General features: G+C 40.7%; 1 protein-coding gene across 3 annotated transcripts in view; it reads left to right on the top strand.

Annotated features, from left to right (window-relative positions):
* Positions 1-25,323, top strand: part of LOC137321010 (exopolyphosphatase PRUNE1-like) — a 186,541-nt gene that overhangs the window by 87,699 nt on the left and 73,519 nt on the right. For all 3 annotated transcript variants that reach the window (XM_067983105.1, XM_067983106.1, XM_067983107.1), the window contains exons 3-5: positions 1,066-1,268; positions 4,720-4,904; positions 21,974-22,132. In XM_067983105.1, the coding sequence (XP_067839206.1) occupies positions 1,066-1,268; positions 4,720-4,904; positions 21,974-22,132 (547 nt within the window). The remainder of the gene's footprint in view (positions 1-1,065; positions 1,269-4,719; positions 4,905-21,973; positions 22,133-25,323) is intronic.

Raw genomic sequence — 25,323 nt, 5'->3', positions numbered from 1 at the left:
AATCTATGTAATCTTCCAGAATTCAAATTAGTGCATCCACTATCTCTCAAGCCACTTCCTTTAAGACTCTCGGATGCAAGCCATCAGCTCCAGGGGACTTGTCAGCCTTTAGACCCATTAGTTTACCTAGTACTTTTTCTCTAGTGATAGTGATTGTTTTTAGTTCCTCCCTCCCCTTTGTCCCTTGATTATCTACTATTATTGGTATGTTATTAGTGTCTTCTACTGTGAAGACAGATACAAAATATCTATTCAATTCCTCTGCCATTTCCTTGTTTTCCATTATTACTTCCCCAGTCTCATCCTCTCAGCGACCAATGTTTACTTTAGCTACCCTCTTCCTTTTTATATACTTGTAGAAGCTTTTACTGTCAGTTTTTATATTTGAGGTTGGTAGGTTGACAGGTAGCACTTTGCAGCATGCATATTTGGGCCATTCACCTGGCATATAGTATTGTTGGGTAATTATACCGTGGCAGTTTTTTTTTTAAGGGTCTGCCATGTTCTTCGACATCTGCTCCTAGGTTCTATGGGTACCATACAGAACTGAGCAGTGGCTGTCACATCCTGCCTGACACCTGTGCCACTCTTCTCTGGGAAGGTGCCCTGGACTGCCAAACAAGAATTCAGGTGCAGGGGCCAGTGTGCAACACATAATTTATTGTCCACTTATTAATTGGGTGGGGTGCTGACCTACATGCCCAGATTTCTGATGTGCATTCATGTTGCATGAAGCCATGCGTCCAAAGTGCTAATTGGTAAGAGCTACCCCATTCTCATATGGTTTGTTGAATAAATACCAGTTGATTCTTAATGTCACATTTATGTTAAAACTGTAACATGCATTGTAGTGAATGTTGAAGCAAATTTATTGATCGATGTAAAATATTAACCTCCACTGTATGATACTGTACCATTTTTCATACTTGAAAAATATTTTTATAATTTCATGAGGAAATTTTTAGCATTATAAAACTAATGATTTTAGAGATTTAATTTCGGAATATACATTTATATTTAGATTTAAATGTTAGTCCCCCTAAATTCATTGTGTTTTCTTTTCAGACCCATCCAACAGATCAGCTTTATGTGCCAATTTTGAACATACAAAGATCAGAATTTCCTCTTCGCACTGAAGTTGTGTTCATTTTACAACAACTGAATATCTCAGATGCTTCTTTAATCTTCAGAGATGAAATTGACCTCCATTTGCTGAACAGAGAAGGGAAACTGACTTTAACACTTGTTGATCATAATATGCTGACAAGGTACAGTGATTCCAAATTTTAATTTCCAAGTAGTGTAATGAAACATGAGTTAATTTTGACATTAGCTACATGTTGAAATTTTGGGATAGATTTTTCAGCCCATTGGTTATAAATGGGCAGAGAATTTAGCCCTTCAACTGAATAGGAAGACCTGGATTTTTAATGGAACTAGATGACTGTGGGCAGGAAGTGGATCTGGGAACTGTTCCTGCTGGTTTCCACCTATTTTTACAGCCCTCTAATTTCCAGCTGGAAGTAATGGGCAGGCTATTGTAATCATATTCAATTGCCGGAAGTATTTCATCCACTGGAAGTTCTATCATTTGTGTCATACTAAAGCTGGACACCAGGGATGCATGTTCATCCATGACATCCAGTGTTGCTATTACAGTGGAGAGGGAGTTGTTAAAATTTAAAGCCTGTGCAATCAATCGCAGAGGCCTGGATATGAATTCTAAAAATGTTAATTTTTCTTTAAAACTTCAACTGGCAGTAGAGAGGTTGAAATTTTAAAATTCATATTCAAGCGTCTGCGATCGATTGCACAGGCTTTAAATTTTAATGTGCCTTTAACTTTAAAAAAAATGTCACAAGCCACTTCGTGGAAGCGTAATCAGACAAAAATTTACACTGAGCCAAAGGAGGAGATATTAGGAGGGCTGATTCAAAGCTTGGTCAAAGAGATAGGTTTTAAGGATGGTCTTAACAGAGGAGAGAGAGCGGTGACGAGGCGGAGTTAAGCAAACATACACTGGGGGCTGGATATTTTTGAAACGGAGCATTTTTGGCATAGCAAGAATTCATCCTGCCACAAAGATGTACCCGTGACCCTGCTGATTTTCCAGCTCTGGATCGTTTAAATAATTTTGGCAGGCTCCCCAGCCTCTGCCTGGGGATGCGGGAGTGGTGAATATTGCATTGCTTAGTGAGTCATAAGATTTATTGTTTTATAATGCAACCAACTAATCCCAATAATAATCATCCCTACCACTTCCAGCAAAGTCAGAGGTGCCTCACACCCTGCAACAGAGCATCTCTCTTTTCTCTTCCCTCCAACGAGGCCATGTATTTCTCTTTTTCTCTCTCTCCTCTAGATTTTTTCTGCTCCTATGTATTAATTGAGTCTCAGCTCCCAAGAAAGTGTCTTCACTAATCTTACTCTGTGGGTAAAATGCACAATGTGTCCAAGACAATAAACTGAAAACCCTGGTTTGTGAATTATTTTTAAGCTACTGCCGTTATCCCTATGTCTCCACAAGATCTATCTACATTTCTGTAAGCAATATAATGTCATGAGAGACCTCACTGCAGTTTAAATATAATAAGCAAATGTATTAAATAATGAAAAAGCAGATATATATATATATATACCATATTTACATTAGAACTTTTATCACTTATCTCCTTGAAAAGGAGAACAGTATAGAGTTGTGAATCTATATTCTACCTTCTTTCCCTATAAGCAAATATTAGCTTATAGGGAAAGAAGGTAGCTCTCTTTATTCTTGTCTCCTCACAAGCTATTGGAGCTAGCTGAAACATATCAGCCTTTTTATGAAGATTTCAATTTGTTCAGTTCAGCTCTACTCAAAAGGGCTGTTTTCTTTTTTATAATTTTCGATCTGTGACCAAGGCTTATTAGAAATTCCAGCTACCATCTCATTCAAATAATAAAAGGCTGCCATATTCATAACTGAGTCAATCACAAAGCCAGTATATTTAAAAATCTTGTGTTAGACCTTCTCTCCATCCTTTACAAAGGTGACCATAACAACAACTACAAACTTTACAACATATATAATGATATAGGCTGAGGCTGTGCTGGTATCTGATTAAAAGGGACAGCTAACAGACCAAGACAAGACAGAGCTGCTTCATAATTATCACATATAATATAACATATTCTATGACTATTGATACCCAAATAAAACTATATTATTGAGTGCATTTCTCTGAGCAAACCTTTTGCACTTAATATGGAAATATCCACAGAGAATTTTTACATATTTGTTTGTCAAATTCTATTGGTTTTATTGTGCAGGAGACACTGCTCTTTTTTTAAAAAAAAGCAAGAGTAAGAAATGCTACTGTTTGGGTTTGTATTTATGGACTTCAATCTGCACTTCGGAATTGTAAGGATTTATCCCAGCTGAAAGTTGAATTTGAGTCTGTAGTCTGAATTTGCCTGGATGTTCATCCACATTGCAAAACCCTACATCATGTTTCACATGGCCTGGTAGTTGTCATGTTGGAGTACTAGATATTCATAGGCCTTGGTTTCAGCTCTTCAGTTGACCCACCTGCTCCATAGCTCATAATGAAGTGGAATTGATGGTACTTCTGTACAAATCCATGCCCTAGGCTATGCTGCCCTCAAGGAGGAAATATAGAGGTGGGGGGAACAAAGTGGGTTTTAAAAAAAAATCAAGAATACACTTCATGAAACAAAAGAGCTTATAAGGGCGCTCTGAATCAATAACTCTCTAGATGTTTAAGCATGGTGTTCCCTTCTGGATGCTTGTCATTACATTGATTACTATGATAGAGGCTGCTGATTTGACGAGCCGAGTGTTTGATTTCTCAAGTATTTCTTTACTTCTGAAGCTTTTAACTGAGTAATAAAAGGTCTGTTCTTTTTGGACGACATTGTTTCCTGATGAATCTTTTTTTTAAATTACTGTTTTCCAAATAAATATTAATGTAGTTATGTAAAGACTTCTGTGAAAATTACTGAAATCACAAAATTTAAGGTTTATACATCAAGGAGTCAACTGACCTATCTAAATAGGAATATATCTAGGCATTTCAATAAAGAACATTTCTGCAATAAAGATTCACAAAAAGTACTGACAAAGGGTACAAAATGCCATCTAGGTAATAGTTTGGATTAATTAGTTTACCCGAAGTACTGCACATTTGTTACAATCCCCAGTAATATTGAAAAGGAAAACATTTTTGTAACCTGATAAGGCTTGATTGGAAAACTGTTGACATATTGGTACCACACCATACCAATTAAATTCCCATTAATGAATTAATTTATTTTCTGAGTTAAATGCAGCTAATTTCAACCAATAATTTTATGTGCCACAAAAAGTTATGTTGAAATAATTTTATTGGAATATTTTAATATTTGGATTTAATAGCTTATAAAAATACACTGATTACAACTATAGGGCAAATTCAATGAGATTGTGTTCTTGAATCCAGAGCCTTGCTACACAGGAGTGCAATTTGGAGAATTAAGGCTATAGAATTATTGTCCTATTTTGAATTTTTGCTTTCATCTAATGAGGCTGCACAATGGGACCAGAGCTTTGCTCAGTTAGCCCTTATATTCCTAGTGTCTTTTAAATTTTGCAATTCTTGTGGTAACCAAAATTAAACAATAAACACATACAGAAGAATATAGACAATATAAAATGACATCTGGTGCCTTGTTGTCTTTTAGTGATGACAAAGCACTTGAAACAGCTGTTGTCAAAATAATTGACCATCATGAACAAGAGCGACTACATTCTGCTCAGTGTGAAGTTGTCCTGGAGCCAGTGGGATCCTGCACCACCCTAATAGCTTCAGAGATTCTTCAAGAAGCTCCGGAGTTGCTAAACCAACAACTAGCACATCTTTTCAGAGGTAAGAATGTTCATTTTCGGTTAGAGTAAAAGGACTGTGTGTTCGTGCATTTGTGTTCTTAACCACACCCCACATAGGAGTATGTGGGAACTACTTACATCAGAATGAATCAAAGTACTGTGTTGATGAAGTATACATTATGTGCTAAATTAGATTCTTAATGTGTAGGTCAATGTCCTAAATTATATTCTTAATGTGTGGGTCATTGTACATGAAGATGAACTATACCTTCTGGTACCTTTAGGAAATAGTCTAGTTCACATGATTTTTAACCGATTTACTCTGAACGGTGTGGGTGCCAACTGCTGCAATTTTATATTCAGTTCTGTGGATTGAATGGGCAGCTCTATTAGGTTGCTTGAGAAACTTTCCCACCCCCAGTATCTTACTTGTTGTCAATGTGCAGATCAAATATTTAGGAAATTACAAGAGGTATGTATAGAAAAAAAGGAGTGTTCTTTGTGGATCCAGAAGAGGGTAAATACATATTACATTTGTTGTTGTTTCTCGACAGTGGAAAATTTGCAGATGAATAATGTTAAAAACTGGATTAATAGAATAACCACAACACTTAAAATAAGGATGCTGTAATTTACTGTAACGTATTAGTAAGATCAGTACATAACAATAGTGACACAATGGGGTCTAAATTTTACATTGTTGCGCCTAAAATGAGCATGACACTAACAAATTTAGCAGTGCAGGGGCCTGTGGTCGATCGCGCGGGAGTTCAGGTCACTGCGAAATTGGTTGGGGCCTTTCTTTAGGTGGCCCTGGCTCCTGCATTCATTTCAGACCCGGACTTCTAAATTAGTTTGCCCAAGTCTCAGCTTGCGATGCTCAAGCTCCAACTGGTATTTATGGGTATTGAGCAGCCTAACCAGTGGTTCTTAAATGGACTGCTGGAGGCCGCTCAACAAAGGATGAAACTTGGAAAATTGTTGGTATTCTCTGGAGTGAGAAGGAGCAGGAATGCTTCTTCTGGCTCCACAAAACAACTGTGGGACAGTGGTGGCCTGCCCTCATTCCCCAGTACCCCCCTCCCTCCTGGACTTATATATCAGAGCATGGGCCCTAACAGTTGAGCTGTGTTGAGCTGCCTGATTGGCACCCAGAGCTCACTTGATTTATTCTGATAAGGCCCGAGGACGAATTTACCTCGGTCCTCTCCATTAAGGAATTTAGGCCCCAATGTATTACAATAAATTATCCACCAATGCAAAGTGCCATAACCACATAAGGGCCATACTGGATGTTCATATCTTAGACAGCAAGTATCAGGAAAAAAAAGTAATACTCGTTTATACTTAATAAAATGTAACCCACTTTTAGAAAGTTACATTTTTATGCTTCTTCTGTGGTTAGTGTTGTACATTACACAAATATAAAATGCGTAAATGAAAACTGTGGATAGGTGACCTAGTTGGATCAAAGGTTTTTCTTACCTGAAACTGTTGCTATGTCACTGTTCTAGTAAACTGACTGAAAATGTAGCCACTATTCCAGGGGTACTACAGTTATCAAGTGACTGCCTATTTTGCACATCCTCGGTGAGCTATTTTCTCTGTGGAATTTTGCTAACTATGACAAAAAAACCTTGGTAAATGATCTTTCATTAGGGTTGAAAGGAAGCAATTAGGAGCTGGTCTTAAATAAACTGCTGTAGAAGTGTAGGCTCTTGAAGTCACTTATTGTGATAACTAGTTTATGTGCCTTTACTTAATGTAGAAAGGTGTCGTACGGGCAAAGTTATAGTAGTGTATTGCATGCTGACCATCACGAGGGGTATCTACTTAGACGTTATGAGGAATGCAACCAAGATCTGCCAAGGGATAATGGGACGGGGGAGGTGGAGGAAGGGGTTAAAAAAGAGCTGTGTCATCAATGGCGATTAGGAGCAATCTCAATAAGCAACACTTCAGTTAATGGAATCTCACTTGTGCCCCCATCCTCCTGACTGATTATCCATTATCCTTGTATTATGTCATTCAGCACATAAATTGCACACAGGTGCCAAAAGTGGAGATCCTTGATATTGCTATCCTCAAAGAAAGCTCATAGATTAGGGCTTGGAATCAACTTTTTTCGCACATGATGCAGTACATTTATTTCAAAGGAAATAATTTCCATAAGAATATAACCGTAGCATAAGAGTATTTACTAATTAATTTATTTTTAAAATATCATCTATACACATTTTGTTTCTGTGTTTTCAGCCATGCCGGGGCAGCATTTGGGCCATGCAACCTGTATAATTGCATGAGGCCCCAAGCCAATCAAAGGCCCAGAGCAGATCCAACCCCCGTAACTGGCCACCACTCGCAGAATTGGTCAACAACACCAACTTGCATTTATATAGTGCCTTTAATGTAGTAAAATGTCCCAAGGTGCTTCACAGGAACATAATTAGACAAAAATTAACACAGATCCAAAGAAGGAGACATTACGACAGGTGACCAAAAGCTTTGTTAAATAGGTAGGTTTTGAGGAGCATCTTAAAGGAGGAGAGAGAAGTGGAGAGGTATAGGAAGCAATTCCAGAACTTAGGGCCTACATGGCCCATTCTACTCAATCTCTCCTCATAGGACAGCCCTCTGCTCCCAGGAATCAATCTAGTGAACCTTCATTGCACCTCCTCGAAGGCAAATATATCCTTCCTTAGGTAAGGAGACCAAAATGTACACGGTACTCCAGGTGTGGTCTCACCAAAGCCCTGTACAATTTCAGCAATACTTCCTTACTCTTGTACTCCAACCCCCATGCAATAAAGGCCAACATACCATTTTCCTTCCTAATTGCTTGCTGTACATGCATGTTAACTTTCTGTCTTTTGTGTACAGGGACACCCAAATTCCACTGAACACTAACATTTAATAGTTTCTCACCATTTAAATAGTCTGTTTTTCTATTCTTCCTTACCAAAGTGAATAACCTTACATTTCCCCAGGCTTGGGCTCATAAGTGGCAAGTAACATTCGCGCCAGAAAAGTGCCAGGCAATGGCCATCTCCAACAAGAGAGAGTCTAACCACCTCCCCTTGACATTCAACGGCATTACCATCACCGAATCCCCCATAATCAACATCCTGGGGGTCACCATTGACCAGAAACTTAACTGGACCAGCCATATAAATACTGTGGCCACAAGAGCAGGCCAGAGGCTGGGTATTCTGCGGTGAGTGACTCACCTCCCGACTCCCCAAAGCCTTTCCACCATCTACAAGGCACAAGTCAGGAGTGTTATGGAATACTCTCCACTTGCCTGGATTAGTGCAGCTCCAACAACACTCAAGAAGCTCGACACCATCCAGGACAAAGCAGCCCGCTTGATTGGAACCCCATCCACCACCCTAAACATCCACAACATCCACCACCTTCACCACCGGCGCACTGCGGCTGCAGTGTGCACCATCCACAGGATGCACTGCAGCAACTCGCCAAGGCTCCTTCGACAGCACCTCCCAAAGCCACGACGTCTACCACCTAGAAGGTAGAAGGGCAGCCGGCACATGGGAACAACACCACCTGCACGTTCCCCTCCAAGTCACACACCATCCCGACTTGGAAATATATCGCCGTTCCTTCATCATCGCTGGGTCAAAATCCTGGAACTCCCTTTCTAACAGCACTGTGGGAGAACCTTCACCACACGGACTGCAGAGGTTCAAGAAGGCGGCTCACCACCACCTTCTCCAGGGCAATTAGGGATGGGCAATAAATGTTGGCCTCGCCAGCGACATCCACATCCCATGAACGAATAAAAAAAAATTATACTCCATCTGCCACCTTCTCGCCCACACACTTAACCTGTCTATATCCTTTTGCAGACTCTGTCCTCCTCACAGCTTACTTTCCCACCTAGCTTTGTATAGTCAGCAAACTTGAATACATTACACTTAGTCCCTTCATCTAAGTCATTAATATAGATTGTAAATAGCTGAGGCCCAAGCACTGATCCTTGCGCCATCCCACTAGTTCTCGCCTGCCAACCCGAAAATGACCTGTTTATTTCTATTCCCTGTTTTCTGTCCATTAACCAATCCTCTATTCATGCTAATATATTACCCCCAATGCCGCGAGCCCTGATCATGTGTAATAACCTTTTGTGTGGCATTTTATCGAGTGCCTTTTGAAAATCCAAATATACTACATCCACTGGTTTCCCTTTATCTACCCTGCTAGTTACATCCTCAAAAAACTCGAATAGATTTGTCAAACACGACTTCCCTTTCATAAAACCATGTTGACTGTGCCTAATCATATTATGATTTTCTAAGAGCCCTGTTACTACGTCCTTAATAATAGATTCCAGCATTTTCCCGACTATTGATGTCAGGTTAACTGGCCTGTAGTTCCCTGTTTTCTCTCTCCCTTCTCTCTCCCTCCATTCTTGAATAGCGGTATTACATTTGCTACCATCCAATCCACTGGGACCGTTCTAGAATCTAGGGAATTTTGGAAAATCAAAACCAATGCATCCACTATCTCTGCAGTCACCTCTTTTAGAACCCAAGGATGTAGGCCATCAGGTCCAGGGGATTTGTCGGCTTTTAGTGCCATTAATTTCTCCAGTACTTTTTCTTTACTAACCTTAATTACTTTAAGTTCCTCACTCTCATTAGACCCTTGGTTCCCCACTATTTCTGGTATGTTTTTTGTGTCTTCTACTGTGATGGCAGATACAAAATATTTGTTTAACACCTCTGCCATTTCCTTATTCCCCATTATAATTTCTCCTGTCTCAGCCTCTAAGGGACCCATGTTTATTTTTGTTACTCTCTTCCTTTTTATATACTTGTGGAAGCTCTTACAATCTGTTTTTATATTTGTTTCTAATTTGCTCTCATATTCTATTTCTCCCTCTTCATCAATTTTTTGGTCATCCTTTGGTGGTTTCTAAAACTCTCCCAGTCCTCAGGCTTATTACTCTTCTTGGCAACATTATAAGCTTCTTCTTTTAATCTAATACTATCCTTAACTTTTTTAGTTAGCCACAGATGGATCACTTTTCCCATGGAGTTTTTATTTCTCAAGGGAATGTATATTCGTTGAGAATTATGAAATATTTCTTTAAAGGTTTGCCATTGCTTATCTACCATCATATCCTTTAATCTAATTTCCAATCAACTTTAGCCAACTCGCCCCTTATACCCATGTAATTGGCTTTGTTTAAGTTTAAGACTCTAGTTTCAGACTTGAGTACTGTTGAACTCAATGTGAAATTCTATCATATTATGATCGCTCTTGCCCAGAGGATACCTTCCTATGAGATTACTAATTAACCATGTTTCATTGCACAAGATAAGATCTAAAATAGCCTATTCCCTGGTTGGTCCCATGACATATCGTTCTAGGAAACTGTCGCATAGAACCATAGAAAAGATACAGCACAGAAGGGGGCCATTCGGCCCATCGTGTCCGCGCCGGCTCGAAGAACAACCAGGTGCCCATTCTAATCCCACCCGATCCGTAGCCCTGCAGCTTACAGCACTTTAGGTGCAGGTCCAATAACTTTTTAAAAGAGTTGAGGGTCCCTGCCTCTACCACCAATTCGGGCAGCGAATTCCATTCGCCCACCACCCTCTGGGTAGAAATGTTTTTCCTCATGTCCCCTCTAATCCTTCCACCAATCAGCTTAAATCTATGTCCTCTAGTTTTTGAACTCTCCGCTAGGGGAAACAGGTACTTCCTGTCTACTCTATCTGGGCCCCTCATAATTTTGTACACCTCAATCAAGTCACCCCTCAGCCTCCTCTGCTCCAAGGAAAACAACCCCAGACTATCCAATCTCTCCTCATAGCTGCAATTTTCAAGCCCTGGCAACATTCTTGTAAATTTTCTCTGTACTCTCTCCAGAGAAATTACTTCCTTCCTGTAATGTGGTGACCAGAAGTGTGCACAATACTCCAGCTGTGGCCTTACCAGCATTTTATACAGTTCCATCATTACATCCCTGCTTTTGTATTCTACACCGTGGCTAGTAACGGAGAGCATTCTGTATGCCTTCACAACCTTATCTACCCGTACTGCCACCTTCAGGGACCTGTGCACATGCACTCCAAGCTCTCTCACTTCCTCTACCCCACTCAATATATTCCCATTTACTGCGTATTCCCTTTTACTGTTTGCACTCCCTAAGTCCATTACTTCACACTTCTTCGGGTTGAACTCCATTTGCCACTTTTCCGCCCACTCCACCAACCCATTGATATCATAGAATCATAGAATCATAGAAGTTACAACATGGAAACAGGCCCTTCGGCCCAACATGTCCATGTCGCCCAGTTTATACCACTAAGCTAGTCCCAATTGCCTGCACTTGGCCCATATCTTCTTGGAGTCCACAGCTGTCCTCTTCACTATCAACTACATGGCCAATTTTTGTGTTGTCTGCAAATTTGCCAATCAGGTCCCCTACATTCAAGTCCAAATACCAAAAACAGCAAGTGACCCAACACTGAGCCCTGTGGCACACCACTGGAAACGGATTTCCATTCGCAAAGACATCCATCGACTTTTGCCCTTTGTTTCCTGTTACTGAGCCAATTTTGGATCCAATTCACCACATTTCCCTGTATCCCATGGGCTTTTACCTTTCCGACCAGTCTGCCATGTGGGACCTTGTCAAATGCCTTACTAAAATCCATGTAGACAACATCCACTGCACTACCCTCATCAATCCTCCTTGTCACTTCCTCAAAGAATTCAATTAGATTTGTAAGGCATGACCTTCCTTGAACAAATCCTTGCTGACTATCCCTGATTAAACCATGTCTTTCGAAGTGACAGTTTATTCTATCTCTCAGTATTGATTCTAATAGTTTGCCCACCACCGAGGTAAGACTGACCGGCCTATAATTGTTCGGCCTTTCCCTCGTACCCTTTTTAAGCAATGGCACAACATTTGCAGTCTTCCAGTGCTCCGGTATTTCCCCTGTATCTAGTGAGGATTGGGAAATGATCCTCAGAGCATCCGCTATTTCCTCCCTGGCTTCCTTCAATAGTTTAGGAAACAATCCATCCGGCCCTGGTGACTTATGAACTTTCAAAGATTCCAGTCCCTCTAGTACTTCCTCTCTCGTTACGTTTACCTTATCCAATATTTCACACCTCTCCCCTTTAACTATTATGTCCGGATCATCCCTTTCCCTTGTGAATATGGAGACAAAATATTCATTTAAAACCCTACCCACATCCTCTGCTTCTACACACAAGTTACCCTTATCATCCCTGATAGGTCCCACCTTTTCCTTAGCTATCCTCTTGTTCTTAATGTACTGATAAAACATCTTTGGGTTTTCTTTAATCTTATTAGCTAATATTTTTTCATGCCCTCTCTTTGCTCTCATTTCCTTTTTTACGTTAACCGTACACTTTCTATACTTCTCTAGGCTTTCTGCAGTATTTAGTTTTCTGTGACAGTCATAAGCTTTTTCTGCTTTATCTATACAACCAGGGGGCTCTAAATTTGGCAGTGCCACCCTTTTTCTTTGAGGGCACGTGTCTGCATTGTACCTGTAGAATTTCACTTTTTAGTGCCTCCCACTGGCTTGCCACTGATTTCTCCTCAAGTAGTTGTGTCAGTCCACTTCTGCCAAATCAGCTCTTAGTTCTGTAAAATTTGCCTTCCCCCAATTTAAAATGTTTACTCCTGATTTAACTCTGCCCTTTTCCATAATAATGCTAAAACTAACTGAATTGTGGTCACCCACTGTCACTTCACCCACTTGCCCATCTTCATTTCCCAGGACTAAATCTAGAATTGCATCCCCTCTTGTTGGGCATGTCTCGTACTGGCTAAAAAAGTTCTCCTGGACACTGATCAAGAATTTGATGTGTCCCTCACACTGTTTGAATCCCATTTGATGTTAGGATAGTTGAAGTCCCCTACTATTATTGCCCTCTTATTTTTGCACTCAGAAATTTGCCAACATATCTGTTGTTCTATCTCCCTTTCGCTATTCGGGGGTCTATAGTACACTCCTAGTAGTGTGACTGCCCCTTTTTTATTTCTTAGCTCAACCCATATGGCCTCGATTGATGATCCATTTAACATATCATCCCTTCTCACAACTGTAATTGATACTTCAACCAATAATGCTACCCCCTCCTTTTTTATCACCCACTCTATCCTGCCTGAAAACTCTATATCCAGGGTTATTGAGCTGCCAATTGTCCCCCTCTTTAAGCCAGGTTTCCGTTATGGTAGGTTGTTACATAAGGTTAAATCTCACGGGATCCAAGGTGAGGTAGCCAATTGGATACAAAATTGGATTGACGACAGAAGACAGAGGGTGGTTGTAGAGGGTTGTTTTACAAACTGGAGGCCTGTGACCAGCGGTGTGCCTCAGGGATCGGTGCTGGGTCCGCTGTTATTTATTTATATTAATGATTTGGATGAGAATTTAGGAGGCATGGTTAGTAAGTTTGCAGATGACACCAAGATTGGTGGCATTGTGGACAGTGAAGAAGGTTATCTGGGATTGCAACGGGATCTTGATAAATTGGGCCAGTGGGCCGATGAATGGCAGATGGAGTTTAATTTAGATAAATGTGAAGTGATGCATTTTGGGAGATCGAATCGGGCCAGGACCTACTCCGTTAATGGTAGGGCGTTGGGGAGAGTTATAGAACAAAGAGATCTAGGAGTACAGGTTCATAGCTCCTTGAAAGTGGAGTCACAGGTGGATAGGGTGGTGAAGAAGGCATTCAGCATGCTTGGTTTCATTGGTCAGAACATTGAATACAGGAGTTGGGATGTCTTGTTGAAGTTGTACAAGACATTGGTAAGGCCACACTTGGAATACGGTGTACAGTTCTGGTCACCCTATTATAGAAAGGATATTATTAAACTAGAAAGAGTGCAGAAAAGATTTACTAGGATGCTACCGGGACTTGATGACTTGACTTATAGGGAGAGGTTGGATAGACTGAGACTTTTTACCCTGGAGAGTAGGAGGTTAAGGGGTGATCTTATAGAAGTCTATAAAATAATGAGGGGCATAGATAAGGTAGATAGTCAAAATCTTTTCCCAAAGGTAGGGGAGTCTATAACGAGGGGGCATAGATTTAAAGTGAGAGGGGAGAGATACAAAAGGGTCCAGAGGGGCAATTTTTTCACTCAAAGGGTGGTGTGTGTCTGGAACGAGCTGCCAGAGGCAGTAGTAGAGGCGGGTACAATTTTGTCTTTTAAAAAGCATTTGGACAGTTACATGGGTAAGATGGGTATAGAAGGATATGGGCCAAGTGCAGGCAATTAGTGGTATAAACTGGGCGACATGGACATGTTGGGCCGAAGGGCCTGTTTCCATGTTGTAAACTTCTATGATTCTATAGCAATGATATCATGCTGCCATGTGTCTGTCTGTGCCCTTAGCTCATCTGCTTTGTTTGTAATACTCCTTGCATTGAAGTATATACCCTTTAACCCTGTCAAATTCCTGTGCTGAACACTATTTAACTTTTGCTTCTTTTGCCTTTCTCAGTTGCTAACTCTGTCACTCACTGCTTTTCTACTTCCTGTTTCCTGGTCTGAATTTGTCCTATCTGTACCTGCCCTTTGGTTCCCATCCCCCTGCCATACTAGTTTAAACCCTCCCCAACAAAACTAGCAAATGCCTCCGCGAGGATATTGGTCCCGTTTCTGCTTGGGTGCAACCCGTCCAGCTTGTACAGGTCCCGCCTTTCCCAGAATCAGTCCCAATGCCTCAGGAATTTAAACCCCTCCCTCCTACACCATCTCTCAAGCCATGCATTCATCTGGTCTATTCTCCTATTTCTGCTCTCGCTAGCACATGGCACTGAGAGTAATCCTGAGATTACTACCTTAGAGGTCCTGCTTTTTAATTTATTTCCTAACTCCCTATATTCTGCTCGCAGGACCTCATCCTTTATTTTACCGATGTCGTTGGTACCGATATGGACCACGACCTCTGGCTGTTCACCCTCCCCCTTCAGAATGTCCTGCAGCCATTCCGTGACATCCTTGACCCTAGCACCAGGGAGGCAACATATACTATCCTGGAGTCACGTCTGCGGCCGCAGAAATGCCTATCTGTTCCCCTTACGGTGGAATCCCCTATCACTATTGCTTTCCCATTCTTTTTCCTCCCCTTCTGTGCAGCTGAGTCATTCGTGGTGCCACGGTCTTGGCTCTTGCTGCATTCTCCCGATAAGCCATCTCCCCCAACAATATCCAAAGCGGAATATCTGTTTGAGAGGGAGATGGCCCCAGGGGACTCATGTTCTACCTGCCTAGTCCTTTTACTCCGCCTGGCGGTCACCCATTTCCTTCCTGCCTGCGTAATCTTTATCTGCAGTGTGACCACCTCACTGAACGTGCTATCCATGATAATCTCAGCATCGCGGATGCTCCACAGTGAATCCACCCGCAGCTCCAGCTCCGAAATGCGGTTAGCCAGTAGCTGCAGCTGTACACACTTCCTGCACATATGGTCGCCAGGGACACTGGTAGTGTCCATGACTTCCCACATAGTGCAGGAGGAGCATATCACGGGAGCGAGCTCTGCTGCCATGACTTGCCTTAGATTAAGTTCATTAGTTACTCCCTTTAAGGAGTTTACTCCTTTAAATTACTCTTAATTTAGAGAATGTTAACTACACTAGGGACTTTGATTCACTAAAAAACACTACTTGCTATCACTAAATTAAGTTTAGTTTTTTTTTAAAATTTAGTTTTATGCTATAAGTTACTTCTCGAATGCATTCCATGAACTTGTCCTCCAAACTACTTTTGCCAATTTGATTTGTCCAGTCTGTATGAAGATAAAAGTCCCCCACAATTATTGCATTATCTTTGTTACAAACTCCTCTTATTTCTTGATTAATACTCTGTCCAACTGTATAACTACTGCTAGGGGTACTATAAACTATTCCCACCTTTCTCACTGAGTGGCTGTAAGTTCTGACAAGCAGTACTGCTAAAAGATGGAGTCACATCCAAATGGTAAAATATCAATAATATAATCTTTGCATTTGTGTAGCATATCTTAGTGCTTCACGCAGTTAATTATTTTTGAAGCACAGTGTAGCTGTTCTGCACCAACAATGTCTCAGAAACAGCAAAGTGATAAATAACCAGAATCTCTCTTATATTTGAGGAAAGAATGTTGATCAGGACACCAGGAGTACTCCCTGTTCTTCTAATAGTGTCACCTGAGTAGACAGAAGGGACCTCGGTTTAACATCTTATCTGAAGGACATATCACAACAATGCAGCAGTACCGCACTAGAATAACAGCCTAGGTTATGTGCTCAAATCCTGGTATGGGTCTGACGAGAGTGCAGCCAACTGAGTTGAACCGACACAAGAAACAGCATCAGCACTTTCTGGTGTCTGGGCACTGGGAAATGGAGTTGTGTCAAGAAGGCTCCATATCTTTTGAAGGGTGATGCATTAAGATAATGCTAATTTTTTCCAATGTTATGGAGCAGCCATTACTGCCTATCATATTGCTTAATCTGTAATGTGGTGAATCTGAATACTGTCATTAATCACAGTAGAGCTATGTTAAATGAAATACTTTACCTCTACTAAATTTTCCACAGTGCAGATGGTGATCTCCATCATCAGACAACCCTGCTTGTGGAGCTGCTACAAATGATGACCTTATATCTCATACTCACAGAGCACTTTAAAACATTACTCCTGCATCCATGATCACTGAAGATTCAATTATAGTCACCATGTTGGGTAATAACCATTGCTTGGTACACCTCATTGTAACCATTGCATTATCCAAGACATTAAGGCTTGGATGGTGCCCAACTTCTGGTCAGTGCAACATTTAAAATATACATCTCCCACTAATGGCTTTAACAGCCATTTCCTGAGATTTTGTGCAGCAATCTGTACACTCACTTTATCAGGTCTGTGATGCTTGTGACCCTGCAAAGGGGTTTCCAATTTGTTTATCTATTTATCTACTAATTAGCAGGAGACCATAGTGTCACACTTTTAAAGATGTCACATGATAACTGGTGGCTTCAGAAGCATCACAACTCAGTGTTGCATGCCTATTAAGCAAAAATCATGATTGGTTGAAATAAGCACTTGTTAAATTGTCAATCGAGTATCTGATTGAGTAAGTGTGAACAAATCAAAAGTAGTAAAAAGTATTAATGAAGAATGAGTAACCAGCAGAAAACCAAGCAATAAAATCTCTCCTTTTATTTCTGAAGCTGTCATTTACAAACAATTGAGTGCCACAAAATTGACCCAACAAGTTGGTTATTTTTTTTCCAGTTGTTATTGGCTAACATTTATAATGTAACATAGAAAAAATTACACACATCTGAAAAAAAATCACTAAACTAACCTGTAAAATTGGTTGTTTCATGTTAGTTATTTCATGCCTGTAAAAAGTTTCCCCCACCTTGACCTTTGGTCTTGCTGGTGCCTGGTGCTTTGTTGGAAATTCCACCTGAATCTTGGATGATGGAGATTTCTGGCTACTGCAGTCAAATTGTGTGTGTGTGACAGAGACAGAGGCAGAGATGTATCGTGGGGATTGTAAGTTTTGCCCTACTGCTGTGGAACCTCAGTAACCAAGTGCACTGTGACAGTCAGGTATAAAATTTACACATAACAACCTGAGGCACAAGTGGTGAAAAAATACAAATATTTTTGATTTCATAGAATCATAGAAAGTTACGGCACAGAAGGAGGCCGTTCGGCACATCGCGCCCGTGCCGGCCGAAAAAGAGCTATCCAGCTTAATCCCACTTTCCAGCATTGGTCCATAGCCCTGTGGGTTACGGCATTTCAAGTGCACTTCTAAGTACTTTTTAAATGAGTTGAGGGTTTCTGCCTCTACGACCCTTTCAGGCAGTGAGTTCCAGACCCCCACCACCCTCTCTTAATTTATAAATCAAACGTAAAAAGATCACATTATTTTCAGCGTTTTATACAGTTGAAGCCATTAAATAAATTTATTTGAGTTAACTGTACTATTTGGGTTGCAATTTCTTGTGCATTACTGAGGGGACTGGTATTTATGCTGGAATGAGAGACTGATATTTATGAGACACTTCAGTGCTTACTCATTGTGGCTGGAGTCAGTCAGCCAGTTGGGGTTGGACTATGGCGAATAACACCTTTTAAGGTGTTGGAGACTCGACAATGAAAAAAATCTCCCTTGGAAGTGTTATACCAATGAGGGCTTAAGCAGGCTTATTTAAATAAGGGAACCTCTCACTGACCCTGGGAAGTCCAATGGGGTCAGTGATGGAAGTTCCCAGCAGAGTGATTTCTGCCCTTACACCAGGTTCAAAGGCTGCAGATTTTCGGCCTCTAAATCATTCATTTTTGATTATTTTTTTTCTGTTTCTCACTGTTTGTAAATTTCCTTCCTGGTTGTCATGTGACATGGGTTGTTTGACAGGAACAGAGCAACTACAACTACCATGGTACATCTCTCTATCGTAACCAGATTTTGTTCAGAGGAACTCGAAATCCCCAGTGTGCAGGGGTTGAGTGAAATTTCCAGCTCTGGGCCTGAAGCAGATTCAAGAGAGAGGGGTCAGCCTCCATGGGAAAACTTCTAAGGATTTATAACATTAAATAATTGATTTATTTTATGGGCAATTTTAAAGCAAATGATTTTGTTTTTTTGGTTTCTTAGGTTCTAAATGCTGTTTATACAGCTGTGTCAGAGATCAAGTTGGCAGCAAAACCACTTTTTAAAAAAAAAATTGAACAAAGTGATGATTCAAATTGCACTTTTTGAATTGGTTGCTTTTATCTATGATCTTTTGTGATCTATATTTGAGCAAATCAATATGGCATCTGCATGGTTAGGGGCAGCAATTTTAAATTACTGAATTTGTATGGTTTCTTGAGTAAGTTGCTCAAAATTATTGCAGGGCCTGTCAGTGCCCATCTTGCCCTGACTCACATTCAGCTGATCAAATAATGCTAATCTGCTACTTAATGGGGGAACCTGTAAATATTTCTGCCTTCATGTGCAGTGCAGTAATCTTCCCCATTTGAACTGGGCATTAAGAGGCTAGCCCAGCTCTTGCATGTTGGAAATTGAAAACTTGGAATAGCAATGTTTAATTTGCTTTGCTGGTAGTAGCTTCTCAGCTGTGGGAAGTATTTTCAGTGATCTCTTGTCATACTATAAGAATTGCAAAATTTTAATGAAGGATGACAAATAGGAACAAAGAAAGGATGTCCGATGGCACCAGAGGTAGACTGTTCATACTCATCAATATGCCACCTACTGCATCCACAGATCCAAGCATAGTTACCTGGCAACAGCTGAGGAGCACTACCCTTACAGACTTAGGTTCAGCAGGGAGGCACTTAAGAGTTCTGTGTTTTCTGTAGCCAACCTCCAACATATGAACAGCACAGGAGTTTCTCAGGGCAGCGTCCTAGACCCATCGATCTTCAGCTGCTTCATCAATTACCTTCCCTCCATCATAAGGTCAGAAGCGGGGCTGTTCGCTGATTGTACAGTATTCAGCTCCATTCACAATTCCTCAGATAATGAAGCAGTTTATGCCTGCATGCAGCAAGACCTGGAAAACATCCAAGCTTGGGCTAATAAGTGGCAAGTAACATTTGCATCACATAAGTAACAGCCATTGATCATCAACAAGAGCGAGTCTAACCACATCTCCTTGACATTCAATGGCATTACCATTGCCAAATCCCCCACCATCAACATCCTGGGGGTCACTATTGACCAGAAACTCATCAACTGGGCCAGCCAGATAAATACCATGGCTGCTAGAACACAACAAGGCACAATTCAGGAATGTGATGGTATACTGTCCACTTGCCTGGATGGGTGCAGCCGCATGACGTGTAGATCATTCAATCTGGATGTGGGACTATAAGAGAAACAACGGGGGTGATTTTAACCCCAAGAACGGGTGGGTTGGGAGCGGATGGGAGTTCAAAATAGTTGTTTTTTGGGTCGCGACTGCAACTTGGCTTCACTTCCGGGTTTAATGTGGATGGTAAAAGTACAGGCTTCCCACTGGAAATGCAAAGTCTGAAAATTTTGTAGTGTGACCCAAAAAAAACTATTTTCAACTCCCACCCACCCATTCTTGGGGGTTAAAATCACCCCCAATAAGCAACTAATATACATTTACCTTTACCTGGAATTTGCATTCCAGAAATTTCAAAGACAAAAGGGACATTTTAAGTCTGTGGCATGGAGATGGACAAGAGAGAGAAAGAGTGAAGCACGAAAAGAAGAGAATTACATAATGGTCCAGAATGAAGCCGAACAGTAAGCATGTGCTAGAAAGCTACAGGCTGGTAATGGAAAGGACTCCGTACGTTCACTTATTGTAGATTTAAAAGACCTGGCAGATTGTATGGTCATTATGCAAAAGCTTGTGCTGTTCTGTAGATAACTTATTTGCTTATTTTATGTGAATCAACCTACTTAGTTAATCCAGAATCTAAGACCAGCTCATATGTAGTGCGCTGGAGAGAAATAAAGTTGCGTGGGACACTAGCAATCCAGGACTGTAAGAGTCCTAAATGATACAAGGTCTCTGCAGGGGCGGGAAACTGCAGGGTCACAGCTTTTGGTTTATATGGGTTGTGAAGTCTGCTTTCAGAAAGTGCATCAAGACAGTTGCAAGAGGGAACAATTCATGTAACTATCCTAAAATTACATCACACTGGTGGCAACAAGTTGTAAAAGTTAGCTGGTTCCATCACAAACACATCATAGCTCTCCGACCAAATATATCGCCGTTCCTTCATTGTCGCTGGGTCAAAATCCTAGAACTCCCTACCTAACAGCACTGTGGAAGAACCTTCACCACACGGACTGCAGCGGTTCAAGTGGCTCATCACCACCTTCTCAAGGGCAATTAGGGATGGGCAATAAATGCTGGCCTTGCCAGTGATGCCCACACCCCATGAACAAATATTTTAAAAAATGGGTGAGCTCCACAGTCATTTTCAATGCCAGCAGTCTGCCCATATTATGATAATAAGACTGACCCCAGAAATACACACGGTGTCAGCATACAAAAGGTGAGGCAAGTGCTCTTCTCACACAGCCCCCCTTCTGATCGAGCTTAATTGGAAAATCCAGACTATTGTGCTATTTGTAATGCTTAAATATTATGAAAGATTTTGAGACGGTAAATACAGAAAGATTGCTTCTACTGCTTAGTGAATTGACTTAAGATTAGACTCGACTAGAAGAATGATAAGGGAAGTTAAAAGATTTTTTTTCACTCGAGATTATTAGAACATGAAATGCTCTACCATTCTGGCAGAGTCAATAATGTGATTTAAAAGGGAATTGGATAAGTATTTTAAAGAAAAAAATATAAAAGGGCAAGGAAATGGGATTGGAGCAGATAGCTCCAGTTGAAGAATTAGCACTGGCAAAAGTCCAATGAGCCAAATGACTGCCTTCTGTGCTGCAATTTGCACAATGTTATATTTGCATATCTATTAAGGGGGGCGGGGGTTAATAGTGAGTCAGCACAATGAGTGGAGATTTTTTTCTGATTGGCTTCTCAGTTGTGTCATTTGCATTGCATTGAACTTTATGCTTATCATCTGTGCTGCTGCAAGTGCACTAGCAAAAATGGGAGAAACAAAATAACTAATTTAAGGAGTAGTAGGTGCAAAATAAACCCCTAAGTGACTTGATAGTGAATTAAGGTTGTACTGTGGAATAAAATAGTCTGTTGTCAATGAGTCGTACTGAATCTGTGAGATTAAATGCAACAGCGGGGCATGTGATTTAATTCTGTGCATTCAGAATAAGTCCATTCAACCAAGAATGCTATCACAGTCTGTTTTGTGTGTATGTTTGAACAATTGTTGCTGCTACCTATAAATAATTAGTGTGGCAATGGTAGAGGCGATTGGTGGTAGCTGTATTAATTTTTACACATTAACATCTTCATCTCTAAGCTTTCACATTGTATTTGATATTCATTTTCTGCTTCATTGAACTACCGATGAGAGAATTTTTTTTAACTGATTTTGGTGTATTTAATTCTAAAAGATGTGATTGCATCTTGTTTTGTAACAATGTTTGTTTGTTTGTATGTTAGGAGCAATAATCTTAGACTGTGTGAACATGACTCCTGAAGCTGGAAGATCGACTTTAAAAGATGAAGAAATGATAGCTGCTCTGGAACAGAGGTTTCCTGACCTCCCTGCACAACAAGAGGTTTTTGATGTATTGCAACAAGCAAAATTTGATGTCTCTGGTACTTAACTAACTTCTATTTTTCTCTATCAGAGTTGATTTCAAATAGCCAGAAAAGCAATGGGCTCCATTTTATTCCTGTAATTTGTATTGGTGCTGATTGGGAGTGCCATGAAGATTAGCAATTTTGTTTTGAGGCATGAACTAGATTTTGAATGTGCTGGAAAACATGGTGACTATCTACCCCATTCTTTCTATCAGTTGGCTGACTGGTGGAGTGTGCTAGCTGGCTGCCTGATCCTGCCATCCGGAGGTCTGATCCATTTTGACGGCTGGGTCTCATTACCATGCTGGAGGTAAAGCATTGATTGTCAAACAGACACCCTTCTGCTGCTTGCCGGCTCCAGGACAGCGCAATATCGGATGGCCCAGAGGCCGACCCGGTGGAAAGAAGAGGGGAAATGGAGCAGAAGGAATGGGGAAGTGAAGGAAAGGCAGGAAGTAGAGAGGGAAGGGGGGAATGAAGTGGGGAGGGAAGAGAGAGAGAGGGAATTGGAGGGGAGAAGGGGGAAATGACCTGGTTGGTCTGTTGAAAATCCAAATATCACTTTGTTTTTCTTTTAATAAAATTTCCATTAATTATGAAGTGTTTAAAATGAACCAAAATGTACCATTTATAATGTTAAAATTTTAAAAATCTTTCCAGATAAGCATGCCCCCAGTTACCACATGTATGAGAGAAGGAACTATATTTGAAGGTGTGGTCCTAATTCTACACTTGCTGCCTACAGACCTGACTAGCTTGATTCCTAGGTTAATACCGTGGGAGTTAATAAATCCTCTATTTGCTATTGAATATTTTTAATTTAAAAAAAAACATTTTTTTTTCCAGGAATAAATTGTCTGTTGCTGCTTCAGGAAAGACATTTTAAAATATAAAGAAAAATAATTAGTTCCCAAAAGGCAAATAATGAGTAACTCTCAGTAAAATTCAGCAAATGTCCTTTTGTAAGATTTAAAAATGCAAAGCCTGTGTTCAATACATATTCCAAAAATTGGTAAATGCGCCAAATAAACATGTCAAAAATCGAAGGCTTCTGGGTTGCACATTTCCAGAACCCCTAGAAAATAAACACAGTGGCTTCAACATTTTTATTTCTCGTCAAGCTTTCGTGTTTGTTTATTTTTGGCCCACTACAAGTGAAGGAATATTGCTTGCCATGAGGCTGACATTCCAGCATAAGTGCTGGCATGCACTCACCTGCGACCATCAGTATTGAACCCGTCAAAATTTATAGGGCCATTGGCAGGTAGCTGAATTTGAATAAAATGGATGGGCTCCTGTGCCACTAGGGTCGCATATCAGGTTCCCCTCCCACCCCGGAAAGAGGTAAGTGGCCCCTTGGCTTCCAGGCCTGGACCCCCCCCCCCCCCCCACCCCAAAGTGAATCTCATGTGCAATATGCCTCAATATATGGTCTGCTGGTTTTCTTTCATTGTGACATATGGGAACTCCTGGCCTGGGAGTGTGTGTTCCTTCTCCTACGTTGTTGACCTTTGGGGAGGGTGGAGGTTCTGCCCCCAACTCCGAACAGAAACTCCCTGCACGGCTGGGACCCGATATATCTAGGTTCTGGCCTAATTTGTAGTTTTCTTCCGTGGTCCTGCTGGAAGGGCCACGGATTCTTAGCTCCATTGAGTACACTGACAGCTTAAGTTAGAAGCTTGTAAAACAATTTGTTTTTACATTTCATTGACTTATAATCAGAGCTGTTCATGAGTTGATAAGCTTTTTGGGCTCTGTGGCTACTTTTATGAAGCTGTTGGTCAACTTTTGTTGATTTTCTACTTGGCATATATGACTCACAGGTGAGACTACTAGCGACTGAGTCAAGATGACACTGGACGAGGATTAATGTAGCTGATACCATGGCCCTGGAATTATGCCATGGGATACCAGTGGATGAATGCTTAAAGTATTCATCTGAAATTCTTCTATCTACTACTTTAGCGTTGATGTTGATCGCTTTAAAATAAATGGTTTAATGTCTTCATTAAAATAGCAGAGAGAGGAATTTTAGATAAACATGTTTAACATTTGTACATTCGCATTTTGAGGTATAATTGCAGGGCATATGTATCTTTACTTTAAGAAATTTATGATCAAAAAATTTGGCTGAAATGAAAAACCCTATAACCTACATAATGGATTTATTACATAATAGAGAACAAGTGGTAGCTATCAATGATGAGTTCTAATTGGGCAAATGTGACCTATGAAGTCCTCTAGGGATCAATCTTGGACTCTCTGTTCATAATATTTATTAATGACTTCAATTAGGGAATTGTGAATGGAATATGTGTGTTTTATGGATACCAAATTGTGTGGAAAAAGTAGTATATACCAAGGATATTTTTCAGAGATCTCCAGCTTGACAAACGGACAGATGAGTGGTAAGTTCTAATAAATGTTGCAAAATGTACAGTACTAAAATTGGCAAATGTGGTTACACATTGAAAAGTGCATTCTTAAATAAGAAGGAAACAATTGGGTAGGAAGACTGGTAAAATGTTGAAATGTTTTGCATGCTGAAGATGTCCCAAAGTGCTTTACAAGCGATGGATTATTTTTGAAATACAGTCATTGTTGGTATGTAAACAAATGCAACTGCCAATTTACGCACAGCAAGGTCCTACAAACAGTAAATTGAGATGAATGAGAACTTAAACTTTTTGTGGTGGCGTTTGTTGAGCGAACATTACTGGCCAGGACACCAGGAGAAGTCCGTGTGTTTTTTTTTCAATTAGTGCCTCGGGATCTTTTATGCCCACTTAAACTGAGGCCTTGTCTTCGAGTTCATCATCTTATCTGAAAGATAGCACATCTGAAAATGCACCACTCCCTCAGTACTGCCTGAAGTGCTAGTTTAAGTTATATGCTGAAATCTTTGAGCAGACCTTGAACCCATAGGCGACACTTGAAATGTAAGAGTTTAAAATAAGATTATTGGAATGTAAATCCAAGTAAACTTTATGGATAGATTCTATGCACCATCTATAAAATATTATTAAAAGAATGCTTGGAGCACAGGGAGCAACAATCCACATCCTGTCCGGGAATGCGCCAGGAAGGCCGCAAATTAGGCTGGGACACAGTTACACCTCCCCCTGGAGTGTCCCGTATGGCCTGTTGGGAACGGAGTCTCAACCAGCCACAAACAAGACCATTGACATAGGGTGCAGGAGTTCCTG

The sequence above is a fragment of the Heptranchias perlo genome, chromosome 4, assembly GCF_035084215.1.
Source record: "Heptranchias perlo isolate sHepPer1 chromosome 4, sHepPer1.hap1, whole genome shotgun sequence".
NCBI classification, from domain to species: Eukaryota; Metazoa; Chordata; class Chondrichthyes; order Hexanchiformes; family Hexanchidae; genus Heptranchias; species Heptranchias perlo.
This window is presented reverse-complemented; position numbering and strand designations above follow the sequence as displayed.